At 40.0% G+C, this 17,360-nt stretch overlaps 2 protein-coding genes across 2 annotated transcripts; both read right to left on the reverse strand.

Moving 5' to 3' along the window:
* Positions 1 to 493: 493 nt before the first annotated feature.
* Positions 494 to 11,633, reverse strand: atp6v0a2b (ATPase H+ transporting V0 subunit a2b). Its single transcript, XM_085786823.1, has 20 exons — positions 11,069 to 11,633; positions 10,693 to 10,771; positions 10,193 to 10,290; positions 9,810 to 9,947; positions 9,582 to 9,679; positions 8,792 to 8,918; positions 7,475 to 7,557; positions 7,276 to 7,369; positions 5,893 to 6,105; positions 5,396 to 5,546; positions 4,955 to 5,094; positions 4,615 to 4,772; positions 4,327 to 4,417; positions 3,789 to 3,907; positions 3,487 to 3,697; positions 3,268 to 3,387; positions 3,030 to 3,149; positions 2,798 to 2,915; positions 2,221 to 2,392; positions 494 to 2,116 (listed from the first exon to the last, which is right to left on the reverse strand). Exons 1-20 carry the CDS (start codon positions 11,183 to 11,185, stop codon positions 2,014 to 2,016), a joined length of 2,550 nt encoding a protein of 849 aa, XP_085642949.1. The 5' UTR covers positions 11,186 to 11,633; the 3' UTR covers positions 494 to 2,013.
* Positions 11,634 to 12,626: 993 nt separating this feature from the next.
* Positions 12,627 to 17,173, reverse strand: tctn2 (tectonic family member 2). The gene is made up of 18 exons (XM_085786824.1): positions 16,997 to 17,173; positions 16,729 to 16,842; positions 16,444 to 16,514; positions 16,080 to 16,281; positions 15,873 to 15,973; positions 15,569 to 15,768; positions 15,354 to 15,474; positions 15,113 to 15,266; positions 14,936 to 15,019; positions 14,733 to 14,855; positions 14,557 to 14,631; positions 14,350 to 14,448; positions 14,118 to 14,235; positions 13,928 to 14,031; positions 13,615 to 13,762; positions 13,345 to 13,485; positions 13,124 to 13,212; positions 12,627 to 12,853 (listed from the first exon to the last, which is right to left on the reverse strand). The coding sequence occupies exons 1-18, from the start codon at positions 17,097 to 17,099 to the stop codon at positions 12,732 to 12,734; spliced, it is 2,169 nt and encodes a 722-aa protein (XP_085642950.1). The 5' UTR covers positions 17,100 to 17,173; the 3' UTR covers positions 12,627 to 12,731.
* Between the last annotated feature and the right edge of the window lie 187 nt (positions 17,174 to 17,360).

Below are 17,360 nucleotides of genomic sequence, written 5' to 3' on the forward strand. Positions count from 1 at the left end.
TTCCTACTAGGCCTATAACATAGGTCAATTATACACAAAGATGTGATTTGAGGAGCCATTTTAATTATTAATAAAAAACTCATGAATCTAATCAGAAATCACTGGCTCAACTGACTTATCTATAATCAGTTTGAATCCAACAAATTTAGCAAATTTTAGATGCTCAAAAAGATACAGTAAGAAACAGTAGCAACCACTCAAGTATACAGCATTGCTTTCATAGTCAAAGTGTCTGTGTACATTTAAAACAAATGATATTTCACAATGGCATCATCCCCCAAAGTAAATAATTTTCTTTCCAAAAGGATAGATTTAAGTTGATGAATTAGGCCAGTCTATGCTGAAAGCTTAAAAAAAAAAAGTTAATCAATTAGGGCAAATGTCCTGTTGACGTCAGAGCAGAAATGCAGTTATGGGCGCAAAGAAAAAAACACTAACAAAAAAACAAATCAAACATATACTATTTTTTATTGACATGTTGACGAAGAGAGGGTTTTTCCCAAAAGAACTGGGGCATGGAGTGTTTGACAGTAAAACAAAGACTAATCGTAATATTAAAATGAACTGCAAGATTAGGGCTGCATTAGAGGAAAGTATAATACCCATTCAACCAATCAATAACAGTTCAGTGTTAAATATGGCAAATGATTGCTAATGAAACACCACTCTGGCCCAGTAAAACAGTGATTTTAACTTGTATCACCAAATAGGAAACCATATTGCGCCACTTTTAAAACCCAACGGACAAACTCATCTATAACATGTGGCAGTATCTTACGTAGCAAACTTTGTTGCCATTGAAAAAGTGCAGACAAGTCATTTATGTGATGACGACGACAATTCTCCTGCCCTTGGAAAAAAAACAAACAACCCTTTCCAATTTCATACAATACTAACAAATTCATAAAATTAGCAAATACTACTAATGTTTGATATTAGTACATATTTCAATCTTATTCTAATCAGATTTACTGCAGCCCAACCACTGTGCTGTATGTCAATACAAGATCTTTCAAAGGGGCTCCTGACCAACAGAGCTGGGTCGACAACTCATGATTTAAGTTTTCATGCATGGAATGTTAAATTGTACACTAAGTGGACGCATAGGCAACACTGTGAATGCATTTAAAAAAAATCATATCCCATATTAACATTCATCTTTAATTCTAAAGCAACATTTTAAAATAGAATAAATTAAAAAAATAATTCTGCCAATGTATGTACATCTCATCACACATCTGCCCAAGCACTTTTCAATACTGAAAAGTAAAAGGTTCTTTGCAGTATTTTGGTACCACAAAGTAGAAATACAAGGGGAAACTGAAGAATGATACAGTATGCTGTCATTTGGCTGTACTTCAATAAGGCAGTCAGTGCAACAAAAGCTGAGTAAGTACTATGTATTGGAAAGGTGGCTCACTACCCAGTGTATGGAGACCAGATCAGCCAAAACTTAAACTCAGTGAAAAAACATAACAGCATTAATATACACAATTATGCTAAAATCAGCTATGAGAAGAACTGGAGGGAAACTGATATAAATAAATACAGAGATGATAAAGATAGATGTTATTTTATCCATCCATCTTATTTAATCAGTATGTCCCACAAAACAACAAATGTATCCTGTCAGTGTCATCTGTGTAGTCAAAGCTTGGGGCCAACCATTTGCTTATTACTGGTAAGTCAAATCATTTATCTTTTTGACTTATTTATTCTCTTCATCTATTCTTTGGGAGATGTGGTTCTCCATCCAAGAGACAACAACTGTTTCCAATAATGCCTGACATCTGCAACAGTAATTTGTCAACAACACACTCAACGAACTGTTTGGAGGACAGCTTTAAGTCCAAAGTTTGTTAAGATCACCATACAATTTCTTGCATGACGAAAGATTAAAAGAAAAATCAGAATCACTTCATGACATATCTGGAATATGTCTGTAAGAGCGCAGAACCCTGCTGGTTTGTTTTGGCTCCATTTACCATTTAACAGTATTACCAGATAGACCCTTCACAGTAAACCGTCTTGCTCAAAGCTGGAGGGCAGCAGAGAGAAGGAAAAAGGACAAAACTTGACTCCGGTCCCGCTGTAAAACTTATTCTGAAACTCCACCCTGAGGAAGAAAAAAAACAGCTGCTATAAACAGAAAACACAGAGATAATTCAAAGAACTTTGCTCCTGTCAATAACACAGGTACTTTAGGTCCTGCTATCTTACCAATGCAGCCGGAGCGCGTGAAGGAATGCGGACAGACCCTCCATTACCAGAAGGATAGATACAGTGAGAACAGCAAACAGGCCAAACACAGGCAACAGGAATAAAACCCCGAGGGTAGTGTCCATTCGAAGTCCTACTCGCATCACCATGGTCCACAGCACCTCTGACAGCTCTGTGAGAGTGAAGAAAAGAGCATGTGCATCATCCTTTCAGGGAACTGCAGGGTACTGTAAATCCAAGTTATTGATACTCTCAATATCAGCAACATGAAATGGCTGCTCGTTCCTGCCCTCTTAAGACTGTCCTGTAAGCAGTTTTCCATTTAACGCTTCCTACACTACACACTAGCTTATTACCATTGGTGTTAATGTGGTATGAATGAATAATAGTTTCTGTGCGTGGGTATCGAGTATCGATAGAAAAGCGATAAATATAAATGTAAACCATTATTATTAAATAATGTGGAGTGGCTGTTGTGTTAATTTCATACATTCAGTTTTGTTCAGTGTGTGCTTATACAGGTTTGAAGGACAAACAAACTAAATAAATATGTGAAAATGCAAACCATAATACTCACGGGCATGTGCCAGGCTCAGAGCCCAGAGTCTAAGGTAGGAGGCTGTGTTGGAGATGCAACCTAGGCAATACTCAATAGTGTGGATGGCCTGATGCAGGAACTCATCTGCAAAGTCAAACTATTACAACAACAAAGCAAAGTTCAGTGTCACTGACAGAAACCTGCAAAAAGTAACAATGGCTGCTTATGGGGATTCTTGAGATGAGTGGGTTAATTGTTCTGCTGACCAGACCTCCTCTGTTTGGTGCTCTCCGCTAGAAGAGAGATCACTGAGACTGCTGCCCTCCTCCATGTCATGGGCCCTCATCAGGTAGAGTTCCTCCTCACTGTTACGACGCACACGCTCATATCCCTAAGTACAGTACACACAGCCAAAGTAATCAGACTAGCATACTGACAGTTAAAGGGAGAAATATTTGGATTTGGATGTTTTTTCACATAATTGGAGGACATGCATTTGAAACACTCACCCTGTACATTCCCAGGCGGTGTCTTCCACTCTGAAGCCAGTAAAGGTAGAGAGGTTTCCCCAGGAGTAAGACAGGCACTGAGAGAACAGCAATGACCACCAAAAATACCTGCAAGCCAGTCTGAAAGATGCAAAACAACATTTTGTTACATTGTTCAGATCTATCTGTTCAGTTAGAACTATACAGCTGCAGCAGTGGAGCTTCACATTAGCTTCTCACCTGTCCTGGGTAGAGAGGCTGTATTGTGTCACCCTGCATGAGGAACATGTTTATGAAGTGGATGAGGATGCTCGGGGCGTGTCTGGAGTTGTGGGCAGAGAAGACCAGCCACTTGTAGAATATCATGAACACCAGGTAGCCAAAGAGGCACAGCAGGAACAGGAGCTCAGGGAGAAATACCAAGTACAGGTTGTACTTTTTCCTAAAGTGCCTGTTTTTTATTTCAAAAACACAAAAACAAAAATAAGTCAGGCTATTAATAACTGTAGCATACATAAAGAAGAAAGAAATCTCGTACTCACAAGTGATTGTAAGTGCTGAGGACGACCCCAAAGCTCATGTGTATGACGCCAAGTATCACTGACATCTTCATCTTATAGGAGTTCAGAAACGTTAGGCGATTGGTTGCCAAGTTCCAGATCTTTGCAAAAGAAGGATGACACACACTGTATTAGACAATGAGTTGTTTGATTGGTTAATGCAATGCTACATAATAGCTAAATTATTGTTCCAGGAAGTGATCCTTCAATTCTAGTGGGAAATATTACTCTTGCATGAATTGAAAATATTTTATATGCTAAGTGTATTTCAGAATACGACCAATTTGATCTGCAATTTCTGTGAATGACAGCGTTGTCGTCTGGGATATTAACCACAAACAAAGTTCTCTTCAGCATTTCTTGATTTTTTTTCCAACTGTTTTGTATGCAATCAAAAACATGCTTGTAAATGTATGCATGTGTAAACTTTAGTGATACAATCTATATATATTGGGCATTATATGGCAAATTATGTCGTAAATATAATGTATTGCCAAATACATAAATACTCTCTACTTACTGGGTCAATTCCCAGAGGATACGGTCCCTTGAAAACTCCTGTAACATTTGGATCCAGAGTAAGGAAACGGTTCTCACGGAGAACGTCATTACTATGAGGCAAAAATAAAACCACAGATGTGTCAAGATCACATTACTATGAAACAAATCCATCCATGTCATCTTATCTTTGTATGTCTGAATGCATCTTGTTCATTCATTTTCACAGTTAAAAATACTTATGCACTTCTGGACTTGCTTTCTTGGTTTAACTGCCTGAATGATGTCCTTCTTGTCATTAAATACTCACTTCCACACCTTCTGTTTGAACATGGACTTCACACTCCATCCAGAACCAAAGATGTTAAGGGACTTTGAGAAGCAGTCATTGTATATCAGACCAGTGTAGATGGAGAACAGGCCCATCATCAGGATGATGTAACGCCCCTCAAAGAATGTGTTCCAGATCTGCACATGCACATTAAATCACACAGTTACACTTCAGACACACTGTATGCTACATGCTGCTATTTGCTTGGTTACGGACGTGAGATTTTAAATGAATGAATGAACGATGACCTGGATGAATGAGAAAATTCAACGGTACAGTATCAGACCAGTTAAAAAATAGCTGTGGAGTGCTCTCTCACCTCATTCCTGGTGTTTTTGAGTTTGCGGTTGTTCTCGCACAGCACCATCCAGGCAGCAAAGACAGCCATGATAAGTCCATGACCCAGGTCCCCGAACATTACAGCGAACAGGAAAGGGAAAGTGATGATTGTGAAAGGAGCTGAAAATAAGCAAAGGGGGGGAAATACACTACTATAAAAAATATATATATATAAAAAAAACCACATATTGAAATCTAGCAATAATACAAGACACACAAATGTTTGAAACAGTTAGGGGGGGTTGTTTTTCTTTTTCTCATGTGTAACACAAGACTGTTACTGTCTAATCTTTAATTTCTGATACAGTACAATGAGACCTTGTAAAAAACCTCTGGCTAAAAACAAAAAAGCTGTGGCTCTGTTTTTCGTTTGGCCCATTCGCATTTTACTACATCACAGACGAAACAGGATCCTACTCACCAGGGTTGACCTCCCTGTAACTGCCCACTCCATAGGCATCCACAATGTTCTGGAAGCCAGAGGTAAATTTGTTGGTCCTTATCAGGGTGGGGGGAGTGTCGTTGGTGGGGATACGATTGACAAAGGAAGGCACTGTCGCTCCGCTTTTTCTCTGAAATATCAATGTTTACGCAAAATGTCAGCAATTGCCCATAAATTAATTCCATTGTAAAATCTTGAAAGATTTGATTAGCACTGAAAAGAAAGTACTGAATGGGAATTGTCCAAAGCAAACTGAATTAACAATGGTCTTTCTGTACCCTCGCCTAAACTTTTTTTTTTTCAAAACACTAAAGAGGGCAAAATAAAAGCAGTTCCAGAGGCAGTACATGCCTTCATGATAACAATATCACAATTCATGAAGCGACTGCCCTGGTTAAATAAACAGAAAAAAAAAATCTTATTGTGAGATCAGATGCCGGTCGAAAGCAGATCAACTCTGTGAAGAGTTTCCTCACCGATCCGTCTTCCAAGGCTCTCCGCAGGTTGGGAATGTCGTTGACAGGACACCACACCTCAGCAATCAGACACTTGTTGGTTACGTCAAAACTACACAGGTTCAGAATGTAGTAGATTGCCTTCATCTTCTTGACCTGGATAACCCAGGTGTAGACTGATTCTGAAGCCTTGATCAGGACCTGCCTCAGGTAGTCCTCTGTCCTGTGAAGCACCTGGACACGGCAAGAGATTAACACGTTAGATCATATAGGAAGATATTCATGACTTTCAAGTAATGGTTAATAAAACTTAACAATTTTGGAATTTCTACAATTATCTATGCATCAAATATTTACATTTTAAAGGGGCACTATGCAAGTCCGGTCGCTTTTCAGCTGTTTTGCTAACCCTTCACCCAGCCATGTGCATTTCTTTTCAATGAAGCCGGCGAGAAAGCAACCCATGGAGCGATGGATAACTTTATATATCATATACCTGTTACAATGTGTATATTTGTGTTGTCTTATCTGTTATAAACAAGAGATTACGGGTTATGGGTGCATTTGCGTTGTGGTGCCGCCAAGACGAGCTGGGACACCGCGTCGGTGGCCAAAAAACGCTATGTGGAAGGCAAAGAGCCTCTATTCTCCCCTTTATCCCCTTTTTGGTTTAATGTTTTTCTTAATGTTTTTAATGGTTTGATGTTTTTATTTTTACTTGATCTGTTAAGCACTTTGTAACTGTGTTTTGAAAGGTGCTATACAAATAAAGTTTATTATTAAAGTTTATTATAAGTTACAAGTCATTTATTTAACCATCACAATTACTCCAAAGCTGTTTAATTATGGTAAAAATGTAGCATAGTTAAGGTGAAAATCCAGCATTGTCCCTCTTTAAAAAAAGAGGCATTTTTGAGTTTGAGTGTGAACAAAAGACCAAAAAAGAAAAAAGAAAACAGAGTCAAGAGGGGAGAGGATGAAAATGGATTTTTAAAAAAAGAGTTCAACTTTCAGCTGAGGCCTCATGTTGATCATGTGCTACAGGGAGTGGGTGCAACTCTATTTTTCAGTCACAGTGGGTTGAAGGTTACCAAATAATTCACGGTGCACTGACTGCCCCATACAGAAACTCAACTGACCATGTAACTGCCAGGACTGGCTCATAAGAGGAACAACTGAGTTTGTCTTTCAATTTAGTACATTTATCTTAAACCCCGACCACGAAAAAAAAAAAAAAATCCTGGACAGCTCTCATCTTCCACCACTGGTTGTATTTTAACAGGGAAAAGATAACAAAAGCATTTAAAAGTAAACCTTCAATGAATGACAAACAGAGTAAGATCTTTTTTCTGTCACTAATTAAATGTCTGCATGATTAGGCATTTTAGAAAATGTGAAACATACCGTGTGCAGGTCCTGAATGCGAGTTCTTAGTCCTTCCACAACATCATTCCTCTCCTCATTGCTGCTGGGGTAGGGATACAGGTGACAGTGGTAGCTGTGGAGGGAAACATCGTGTCATTCACAACTAAATATTACTACAGAGGCAAGTAAAAAGTAGAGGAAAAAAGTAGAGGTATGGTAAAGTATGAAGAATAATTACCAGTCACAAATCTTCTTCACTTTTTGGCCTATTTGCTCTCCCCAGTAAGAGATCAGGAACACCACACTTTTGGTAGGTTCCCCCTGCAAAGAGAAAGTAGGCACATGATACGTATTAACTTTATTTTTTTTAAAGTGTGATTTCTCACCCAAATAACATCTTCATATAACTGTTACAGTTTCCGTTCAAAAGTAACATAAATCGGGGCGGCGTATAGCTCACTTGGTAGAGGCTTGGTAGAGCATTTCCTGTCTCTCTCTCGGCTGTGCAATCAATTAAAGGCAATAAAAAGCCCCCAATAAATATACTTAAAAAAAAACAAACATTACATACAAAAACATGAAAAACATGTCCATTTATCTGTGAAAACAATGATTGATTGAAATTTCATTCTTATCTTTGGAAACAGCTGAGCAGCACTGATTTCTCGACTTGATTTGTTTCTTTTCTTTTTTTAAATATTATGACTGGTGGAGTTTTTAGCTTCATGTCAGGCCTCCTACTTTCACATTACTTCACAACTACACGTTAACGCTGATTGTGAAGAGTGTCCCAACATTCCACAAGTGATCAGTGGCAGCGCTGCATGCCTGCCTTCTGGCCAAGCAGAGGGAATGGATAACTGGATTAGTGCTGTCACTCAGTGTGAGTGGACAAGATCACAGCACCCCATTGTTGATGAGAACAGCAAGGACAACAAGCACAGTCCACAACAGATCATTTAACAAATACACATTTGACAGCCGTTTCAGGTTTGGATCCCTTTTGTTGTTGGCTTTACAACCGTACTGTCCTCTGTGCTGTTTAGTAAACAAAACTTTGGCAACATAAACAGAAGAAAGTGACAACGATATTGTTTGTCACACTAAAGACCATGAATATAATCCACTGCTTTTTACTATTATGCTAAACTGCTGTTATAGTAAATTGTGACAATACAAACTGTGTGATTAATGAGTATCAGGTTATAAATTCTCTCCATTGTTTGAGATCAATTTTGGATATTTACAAAACCTAATAAGGAAAGCAGATTAGTCCAATAAAAATCCTTATCATGTACACTGGAATCTGACAGAACTCCTCTGAGGATCGATCTGTCATTGAATGAGAACCAAAGTCTGTTATTAAAAGTGATTTACAGTAAATTAATTCAAATGAATCTAATTTGTCATCTTGTACCAAGGTAACTTCTAGCATCCAGAAATTTATGAAAACCTTTCTGCTGTCTTCCCTGGTGATATTTCATTTCTCACACTGTAACAAAAGTAATTAAACCTTGGCACAAATCCCAGATCAGGTTTGCCTTGAGAGACCTACCGTGTCAGGGTCTTCCAGATACTCCTCCACCTCAGCATAGCTGAGGATGGTGTAGCCTTTACAGACTCTCCAAAGCATCCGCTCAAAGGCCTCGATCTTCACTCTCTGAATGAGCCCAGAGATGAAACTGCAAGAGAGCAGCAGGAGAGCATTCACCAACAGTCATGACAGCAATCAAAGCTTTGTTATCACATGAACAATCATATATCAGTGATGTCACATTGTGTCACTTGATATAATACACACAGTCTACTGCAGCAGGGAGACTTTCTATGTTGCAGCATATTAGTGGCAGCACAGAAATGCAGCTGTGAGGTCAGCTGTCTTTCCCTTAAGAACTTATTTGTACAGCACATTCACAGTCAACCCAAAACACACTCAACTAAATCTATATGTTCCTTGTTTGGAGTAAAGGGAATTCCCACAACACTGGTTTTGTGTATGCAACATGTTGTTGGCAAACAGCCAAAGCAGCATTTCAGTCATTGCAACTTGTGTGGCTTGTGCAGTTTTTGTTTGTTGCAAGACAGGACAGAGCAAACTATTTATGATGAGAATTGAATTGCAACTTCTCTCTTCTGAAACAATGCTGCACCCCATTTACTCCTCCCGGGCCCACCCCAAGGTATTATGGCTGAAAAAGTGATATTACTGTTTCAATTTTATAATGCAATGGCAGTTGTGACAGCTGATAAACTGTGATACAGAAACAAACAGATGAAACTCATACTGCAAACAAAAACATTTCCGTAGTACTGATATGGTTAGCTGCCAGAATTTCATCCCTCACCCCAGTTTGGCCCCTAGCCTCTGCATGCTGTTGTAGTCCATCATTGTGTCTTTCTCTAGAAAGGGAAACTCCTCGTACTGTACTTGTAGAGTCTCTCGCTAAAAATAAAGACAAGACACAGAAGGGTAAGGACAAAAAAAAATAAAAATAAAAAAATAACTTTTTAACTATAAAAAAGGTGAAAATGAGGATGTAAAAAATGGGGCCACTTTATGGTGTGACACTAACCTCTGAAGTTCTCTGTACAAAGTTGCGGGTGATGCGCAGCATGTGTGTGTACTCTGTCAGCTCCAGCAGATTCTTCTGCAGCTTCTCTTTATTCCTGGTGACTTCACCTAACTCCACTTCTAGTCTTTGTAGCTGCTCCTGTGAACACACACCGATACACAGTGATCACTGACACGACGGAGATATAATAACAACAATGATAATCATACATGAAGAATGAATGTTAACAATGAATATTAATTTACACATAAAAACAGAATGGAGTCACAGTACTCAATTACATTCTTTTAACTGCAGCAAAAGTAACTAAACACTGATTTAACACAAATATATATAATGTTACATAAAACTTTAAAATTATTATACAAAAGCATGTAACTAACCATTATAGTCATAACATGCTTGGGCAGAGGAGCCACGGGGTTCACATCTCCTTCTGGCAGGGAAATGTCTGCTTTTTTGATTTCCCTCAGAAGGTATCCTGTTAAAAATAAAGTTTTATCTTTTCTGGTACATGACAACATTCCAACATTTCCAAATACCATGACCAGTGTCTGAACAGTAAAGGATTTCAAGTTAAGTCTAACAGTGCCTTATTCTTTTGCCTAATCTAATAATGAAGGGTTTAGTTGACCAGGGAGGCATTTCATTCAACTAAATTTACAACCAGCTGACATTTCTCATGACTGTAGGGTCACCAATTCAATTCAGTGAGAGGGCCCTCTGTGGATTCATGTGTTCCTGCTTTACTTCAACAGTCTCATCACAACTTTGTTTTGATCCTGTCTGAGCTTTATGTTGTAGTCCTTCCCCCCGACCTGACTACAAATACAACTCAACAACCGGCCAGGGAAACCTCAACCGTAAATCAATACATTCTTACCAAGGATCCTCTCCATCTCTTCACATTTTTTGATCTCGTTGACGTGTTTTCGCTGGAACGCGTTCACATTGGGATTGAGCTGAAACATTACGCAACAGACAAGTCAAGAGTTAAACCATTATCCAACATTAACCAAACCGCAGGTTCTGGTGCAGCAGCATTTTACGTATATACAGGCGTGCTCTTGAGGATTTACCTATGGCTTGCCACAATATCTGCTCTAGCATAGGTTAAAAGTCAGTAATGGCAGCAACACTAAAGTACACAGTACAAGTTAGACGCACTTTCTAGTTTTAGCCAACTCAGCAGTAACATGAGAGTAGACACACACACACACAGGAGTGCGTCTGAAGCCTGTGGTGTTTTCAGGACTTACATCTCTGAACTCCACCAGCCCCAGCTCTCCCAGTTCGCTGATGCAGTCATATGATGACCCAGACTGCAGGAACAGCTGGGCCAGACACATCTCTTCACCTCGGAGCAGGGAGCTCATTGTGACAGTCCGGTGATATTTCCCTGCTCAGCCCGCGGGGCTAACGGTGGTTAGCCGGCTACCTGCTGCGGTCACTGCTGCGTGGACGTGGACGTCAACGGCGGCCAGGGGAGTCTTTCTTTGTCCTCTTCATGTTTATTAAGGCTCCGGTGATAAAACGCTCTCTGACTTGCACAACGCCGACTTTCTAGATAGACATCGTCGGAGCAGAGTAGCTGTTCCTGGTAGCTAATGAGCTAGCCGGCGAGCGACCAACTGTTTTTCTCAACGTTAGGTGGAAAAACTTGTTTCGTCGAAGTTGAACGTGAAAATAAGAGAAAGGTGGAGTTGAAGCCGCTAACGCTGCACAGCCACGGACGTGCTCTCGACTCTTCTCATAGTTTGTGAAGTTTTTAAAGGACGTCTGGTTGTCACGTCCATAGTACTCCACGTCACTTCACTTCACACTGTTGAATACGGTGATCAACTTCCACAGCAGCGGACGAGCCGCGGACCAATGGGCGCCGCCCGCCCGAGTCTGCGCACTGCGGACTCTCATCGGCCCTGAACGCTGACTGCAGGTGCATACATGATCCACCTTCAGACTCCTGCACATCTACAAGACGTGTGTAGGTGGTATTCATTTTACTGATTTTTGAAGTGAAGGGAAATAAAAATACAACTCTTGTGGCAAACATTACAAAGAGATGATAATTCAGATGGTAATGAACTGTTACTTTTTATTATGACTGATGCAACAAACTGTTTTGTGTTTACTTATGTAGAAAATAGGAACTAGTCTGGCCACCCTGCAGAAGTATACATATACTTAATGCTTAAATAGGCAAAATATCCCTACTGTACAGAGGGATTTCTCTAAATAGCAGCAAATGAGAACAAATGTCCTGCAGTCAGTCAAGAAATTATACCGAACACACTGAGGAGTCGACGATGTGACAATGAATCAGTAAAGAAAAATGGATAAGCTTTATGAATGGCTCTCACAGCCCAAATCACTGAAAACCCAAGACTAGAACTTGTGTGAGACAAGCTTAAAATTCCTGTTTCCTTGTTATCACCAACTCTTGAAGTATTTGCAGGAAGAGCGGGTGAAGGTTTTAAAAGCTGTGACGGCTGCTAGACTATGTACTTAATTTGTAAGGTGCCAAAACCTTTACAAAAATCAAAAATAATTACCAGTATCTCCTCCAAGACAGTAAGGTACCTGTGTAAAAAGATGCAAATCCTGGAATCATAAGTGGCTGCACTAACTTGATGATTGATGCTGTCTGCACAATGACTAAGAACTGATCTCTGAGAATTAAGAAACAAAAAGTTAGGTGGGACTGAAATCAGACTAGAAAACTGCACAAAAGGCCTAACCCATGGCCGGATCACTTTTAAACTTCAGGAAATCAGAATACTGTGAACAAAAGTGTATGGATCAATTGAGTCAAAAATAAATAATAGAAAAAATATTTTTATTCAAAATGGTGCACAAATATTTACAAAACTATATTATTATAATAACACATTGTGACATTCCTCTACACTTTTTTCCTGAGTTTTAAAGAGCAGCACTCTTCCATGCCTGTCGAATCTGTCTCCATGGAGTCCCGAGAATTGAGGCCGTGATAAAGAAAAAAACAAGGATAAGGCCTTTCGCCAGAGACTGGGAATGTGGCTCACCTGAGGAAGATAAAGGTAAAATAAGTTGGCATCATCAGTATCGACTGTCACACTAAGGCACACATGTGTCACAGTTGACCTTTAGGACATGGAAGAGGCTTTTTTTTTTAAATGTGTGGTTCCCCTCTGAGATCAACTGCGCTCACTTTTCAGATACACTATTGCTGACAAGAATAATTATATCTTTCATAGTACAAACAATTTACTAATTGATCTACAAAAGGAAACAAAACACTGGATAGATTTCTGAATGATTAGACGAGCTCTCACCTGTGTAATATTTAGTGATGGGGAAGGCCAGCTCGGGCCAACACACATCATTCCTGTCACAGTCATACTCTGTGAAGTTGATCTGAAACCTGTAGAAAATGGTCAAACAGAGAAACACACTCTAAGTAAAAAATAGTCAGGCATCTCAAACATCAAGTAATTTACTCGGCTTAATTTAACAGCTCTCTTTATAAGCTCAGTGTTGCTGCTTGAAGGAGCACCTGGTTTTCGGTGGTCCCGTGTTGAGAGGAATGTCAGTAAAGGTGACTGAGGAGGTGATGGGGAACAACTGAGTTTCCATTGGGTCGCATGGAGAGACATCACCTACTCCACAGTCCATAACCCAAGTGTAGGGGTGGTAGCTAGAAATGAACAAAATAGGCCTCTTGTTTCACAACAACTTACGAGGCTTTGTCGATGTAATGGGAAGTAGAACATGTGGTGATACAATAGAATTTACATTCTAGTAAAACAAGCACATTGATGCAAACCTGATTTGCACAGCACGGATTTCCCTTTGAGGTACACCCTCCACCATGCCAGTGATGAGACTCTTTATGAGGATATGTTGGTGGGATGAAACCCCATAGCATGAACTTGTAGTATCTTCCATAGTTGTGCTTGAATTCAGCATCACATCTGGAATCCATTCAGAAAAAGAAATAAAAGATCACTGTTAAATATGATTTGCAGGTTTAATAAAAGTGTCATTCAGTATTATTCATGATGCCATGGCCCAAATATGCATGGTCTGTACAAAATGAAAACTTTGTAGCAACTGGTTCTATGCGTGATCTTACTTACAGCTTATGTTCACCCAGTCGGTCACAATGAAGGAATCTGGTTTTCCACTCCTCGACACATATGTTGCTGTAGTCAGAGCTGCCTGAAGAGAGGCAACAGTCTCTCTAAAGGGGAAAAAACATATTCTATTTCAGCACAAATACACAAAAGTACACCAAGGTATAAGTACATTAAATGCTAAGTTACTGACCTCAGGAGATTACACTGAGTTAGATTCTGTCGACTGATTGGTAGCAAACATCCTGATGTTGAATTCTCCCCAAACAGAGCTGGTTTCTTCTCATTAGAGGAGCAGAGTCCTCCACTCACTGCCAGATCAGAAAAATGTGTTGCGTCTTCAAGTCAAGTTGTTTGGGTTCAAGTAAACATAGCTCACTACTGTACAATTTCAGCAATTGACAACGTGACTCAATAGGTTTTACCTGGTTTCCAAAGGTTGATTGTTGTCCTCTGTATTGAGCCTGTGTTATCGTCCGAAGTGTTTACAATCCCAGCGATGACAGGCCTTCCCACCTGGTAACCTGTCATTCAAAGTGTCTATGTGTTACCCACTGTGAACTGTTTTTTTTTTAATTTACAAAGGTTTGCTCCCACACTCATCATCAGGACAACATTTATTTTGCTCTCACCTGGGTTTCCTGAGTTCACCTCCCCCACGATTTCTCCATTTAGAAACACGGCAGAATATTTTGTAGTCAACGTGACTGTTTAGGAGACAGAAAGCCCAAAGCCCAAACTTCATCAAACATATTTCTCAACTTGTATCACTCACTGACTTGTGATGAGCCATATCATGGGCACTTACCATCACCGTTTAAAGTGACAGCCCCAACAGTGCGCGTCAGTGTGATCCTTGTGATGCCATTTTGTTTCCAGTAGAATTTATAATCCAGCGCTAAGGTCACATTCTCACATACCAGCTTCTCATCTTCAGAGAAATATAACCACATTTCAACATTAAGATCATTAATTGTTGTTAGTTTAAGCTGTTAGTTGTAATTTCCATACCTGAAGAGGCAACAGCATCTGTGCTTGAAATATACTGACTCAAGTCAGTGGCCACCTCATCAGCTACATCCACAATAACATCACCTGGAATACCTGGGAAAAAACAAAAAAACAAAAATGAAATATACCAGAATCTATCAAAAATGTTGCTATAGAACTGATTAGCAGGGGACATACCCCCTTGCCCACTCTTCACTTCAATCCTCAAATCCACTGGAAGTGTCTGTAGGGGAGATCCAGTTGGACAGGAGCGGAGCAGAGTCACACATTTAACTTGGAAATTTTTCAAAAACGCTACAGGAGCACTGTTTACACATCGTCCAAGTGCTTTCTGTGGAACAGAACCATAGATTACCAACACATACAGTACAAAGTATAATCTGGAGATAAACAAATCTTTATCATACAGATGACCAACCTGGGGAATAGTGAAGTATTGGTCATTCGTTGTTAAAATGGGACTTCCTTGAATATAAACATCAGCTGGCTCTGGAGCTGACAACACAGGCCTCTGGAAGCTGGGGCTGGGCTTTGGTTTGCTTGACAGTAAAAATGACAAATGTTAATATGGCGCAAGCACTGATAAATGACTTGCAGACAAACAAAAAGAACATATATTCAAATATTTCTCACATTGTATCACCATGGTAAAAAAGTCCAAGGTAAGGGTTGTTTTCAGTTGGAGAATTGACGCATAGAAACGGAAACCAGTCTGGGGAGTTTTCGGAGGATTGCACAGAGCATTGATAATCTGGAGCGGGAGAGACCTGTCCACCAAAGGGCCCTGGGAGACAGTGGGACTCAAACAGCTTCAAATCTTCAACGGAGCAATCCTGACAAGAGGAGGGACATACAAATCGTTGTTAATTAATATAGAAAGAAACAGATTTGAAAACAAAATGCACTGTTGACTTGTTAAATGTTAATGGAATAATACCTTGTCGCAGCAGCAGCGTACATCACATGCTCTGAATGTGAGATCACATGGACAAGCGCCCAGTGGTTGGTACACTTGGTTTGGGATGGCTGTTTTATTATCTGAAGTGGATGGGAGGTTTATATTTATTACAAATGTGGCACTCTCTAAGAGCACGAAGCATTAAGGCAGATTATGGTTGATTATGAATTATATCATTTGAATTACCAGATTCGGCGTTGACAGGGAACAGCAGGGCATGTATCTGTGCCTGGATCAGCAGTGATGCCAGAGGTTTGCCGCCCATACACGCTGACAGCTGAAGGGCCTCTAGGACACACAGTGGCTTAAGACAGCAGTCTGAGTCTGTCTCGTTCTCTCCACACAAACGCAGACTTCTGTCCAGTTTTAGCTGAACACGAAGTGCAGTCTGGGACAACAAAGATGACGATACATAAGGAAAAATTAATGTTCAGCTCTACTCTTTTTTTTTTTTCAATTACCATAAATCCCATATAAGTGTCTCCTGTTTCATCTTATTTCAACACTATCTGGAAATATGATGGTGTCTGCTGTGAGACTGGGATCTTACCTTTCCCACCTGCTCCTGTATGAGCTGCCACTGTGTTTCCTCAGCCACACATGATGGAGGACCAATGCTTCCTGTAAGATAAAGATTAAATAAAACAAACAACCACCACATCTGACAAGTAGACAACACACTCATACTGGAGTCACATGACTAAGTTACCTTCCTTCAGGCAACTAAATATTCCCCAACACCTTTGATTTGAATCACAAGCATTACTTCACCGTGAACCCATCGCCCCTCATGTTTATCTGCCATAAAACTATTTACGTCTCCTTTATCTTTCACCTGTAGTGCTGGATGGAGACACCGTCCTCAGTATCAGAGAGATGTCCGACGTGTTTCCCAGCAGAAACGCCGACACCGTTGGTCCAGTCACAACGAGATAGGTCGGACGAAAAACTGTTGAACACAGCGTTAACTTTCCTGATAGCTACACAAAGTTAATTAGCAGTGAACGAAACCTTTGAAGTGAGCACATTTGGACTAGCTAAGGTAACGTTAGCTATGATTCATTTGTGTGCGTATGTATACACAGTATGTATCTCCTACTTACCAACAGTGTTTTGAGCGTGAGCCACGGAAAAGAGCAGTAAAACATATATGAGCCGGTGTGAGACAGACAGAGAGGGACACAGCTTATCAGACACGTTAGCCATTTGGTTTCCTTCACGTTACAACGGCGACATATTTGTAAACTGTCGATTGTGTCCTGGTGTTGTCCTGGCAACGACGCACGACCAATCACAGACCGGAAACCTTCTTGTTCTGAGGAAAGACGGAAAACAAAATGAAACCTAACTGAACGACAGCGACCTCATCTGGCGTGGAGGGAGGGGAACGGTGTGTTTACTTTTTTTAAAAGCTAGTTCAGATGTATTTAAATTAAATTATTTACATTTCCTCCGTTTAAGAAGTTA

This window comes from Trachurus japonicus, chromosome 9, assembly GCF_045865225.1.
Source record: "Trachurus japonicus isolate A0001 chromosome 9, Traja_1.0".
Lineage (NCBI taxonomy): Eukaryota > Metazoa > Chordata > Actinopteri > Carangiformes > Carangidae > Trachurus > Trachurus japonicus.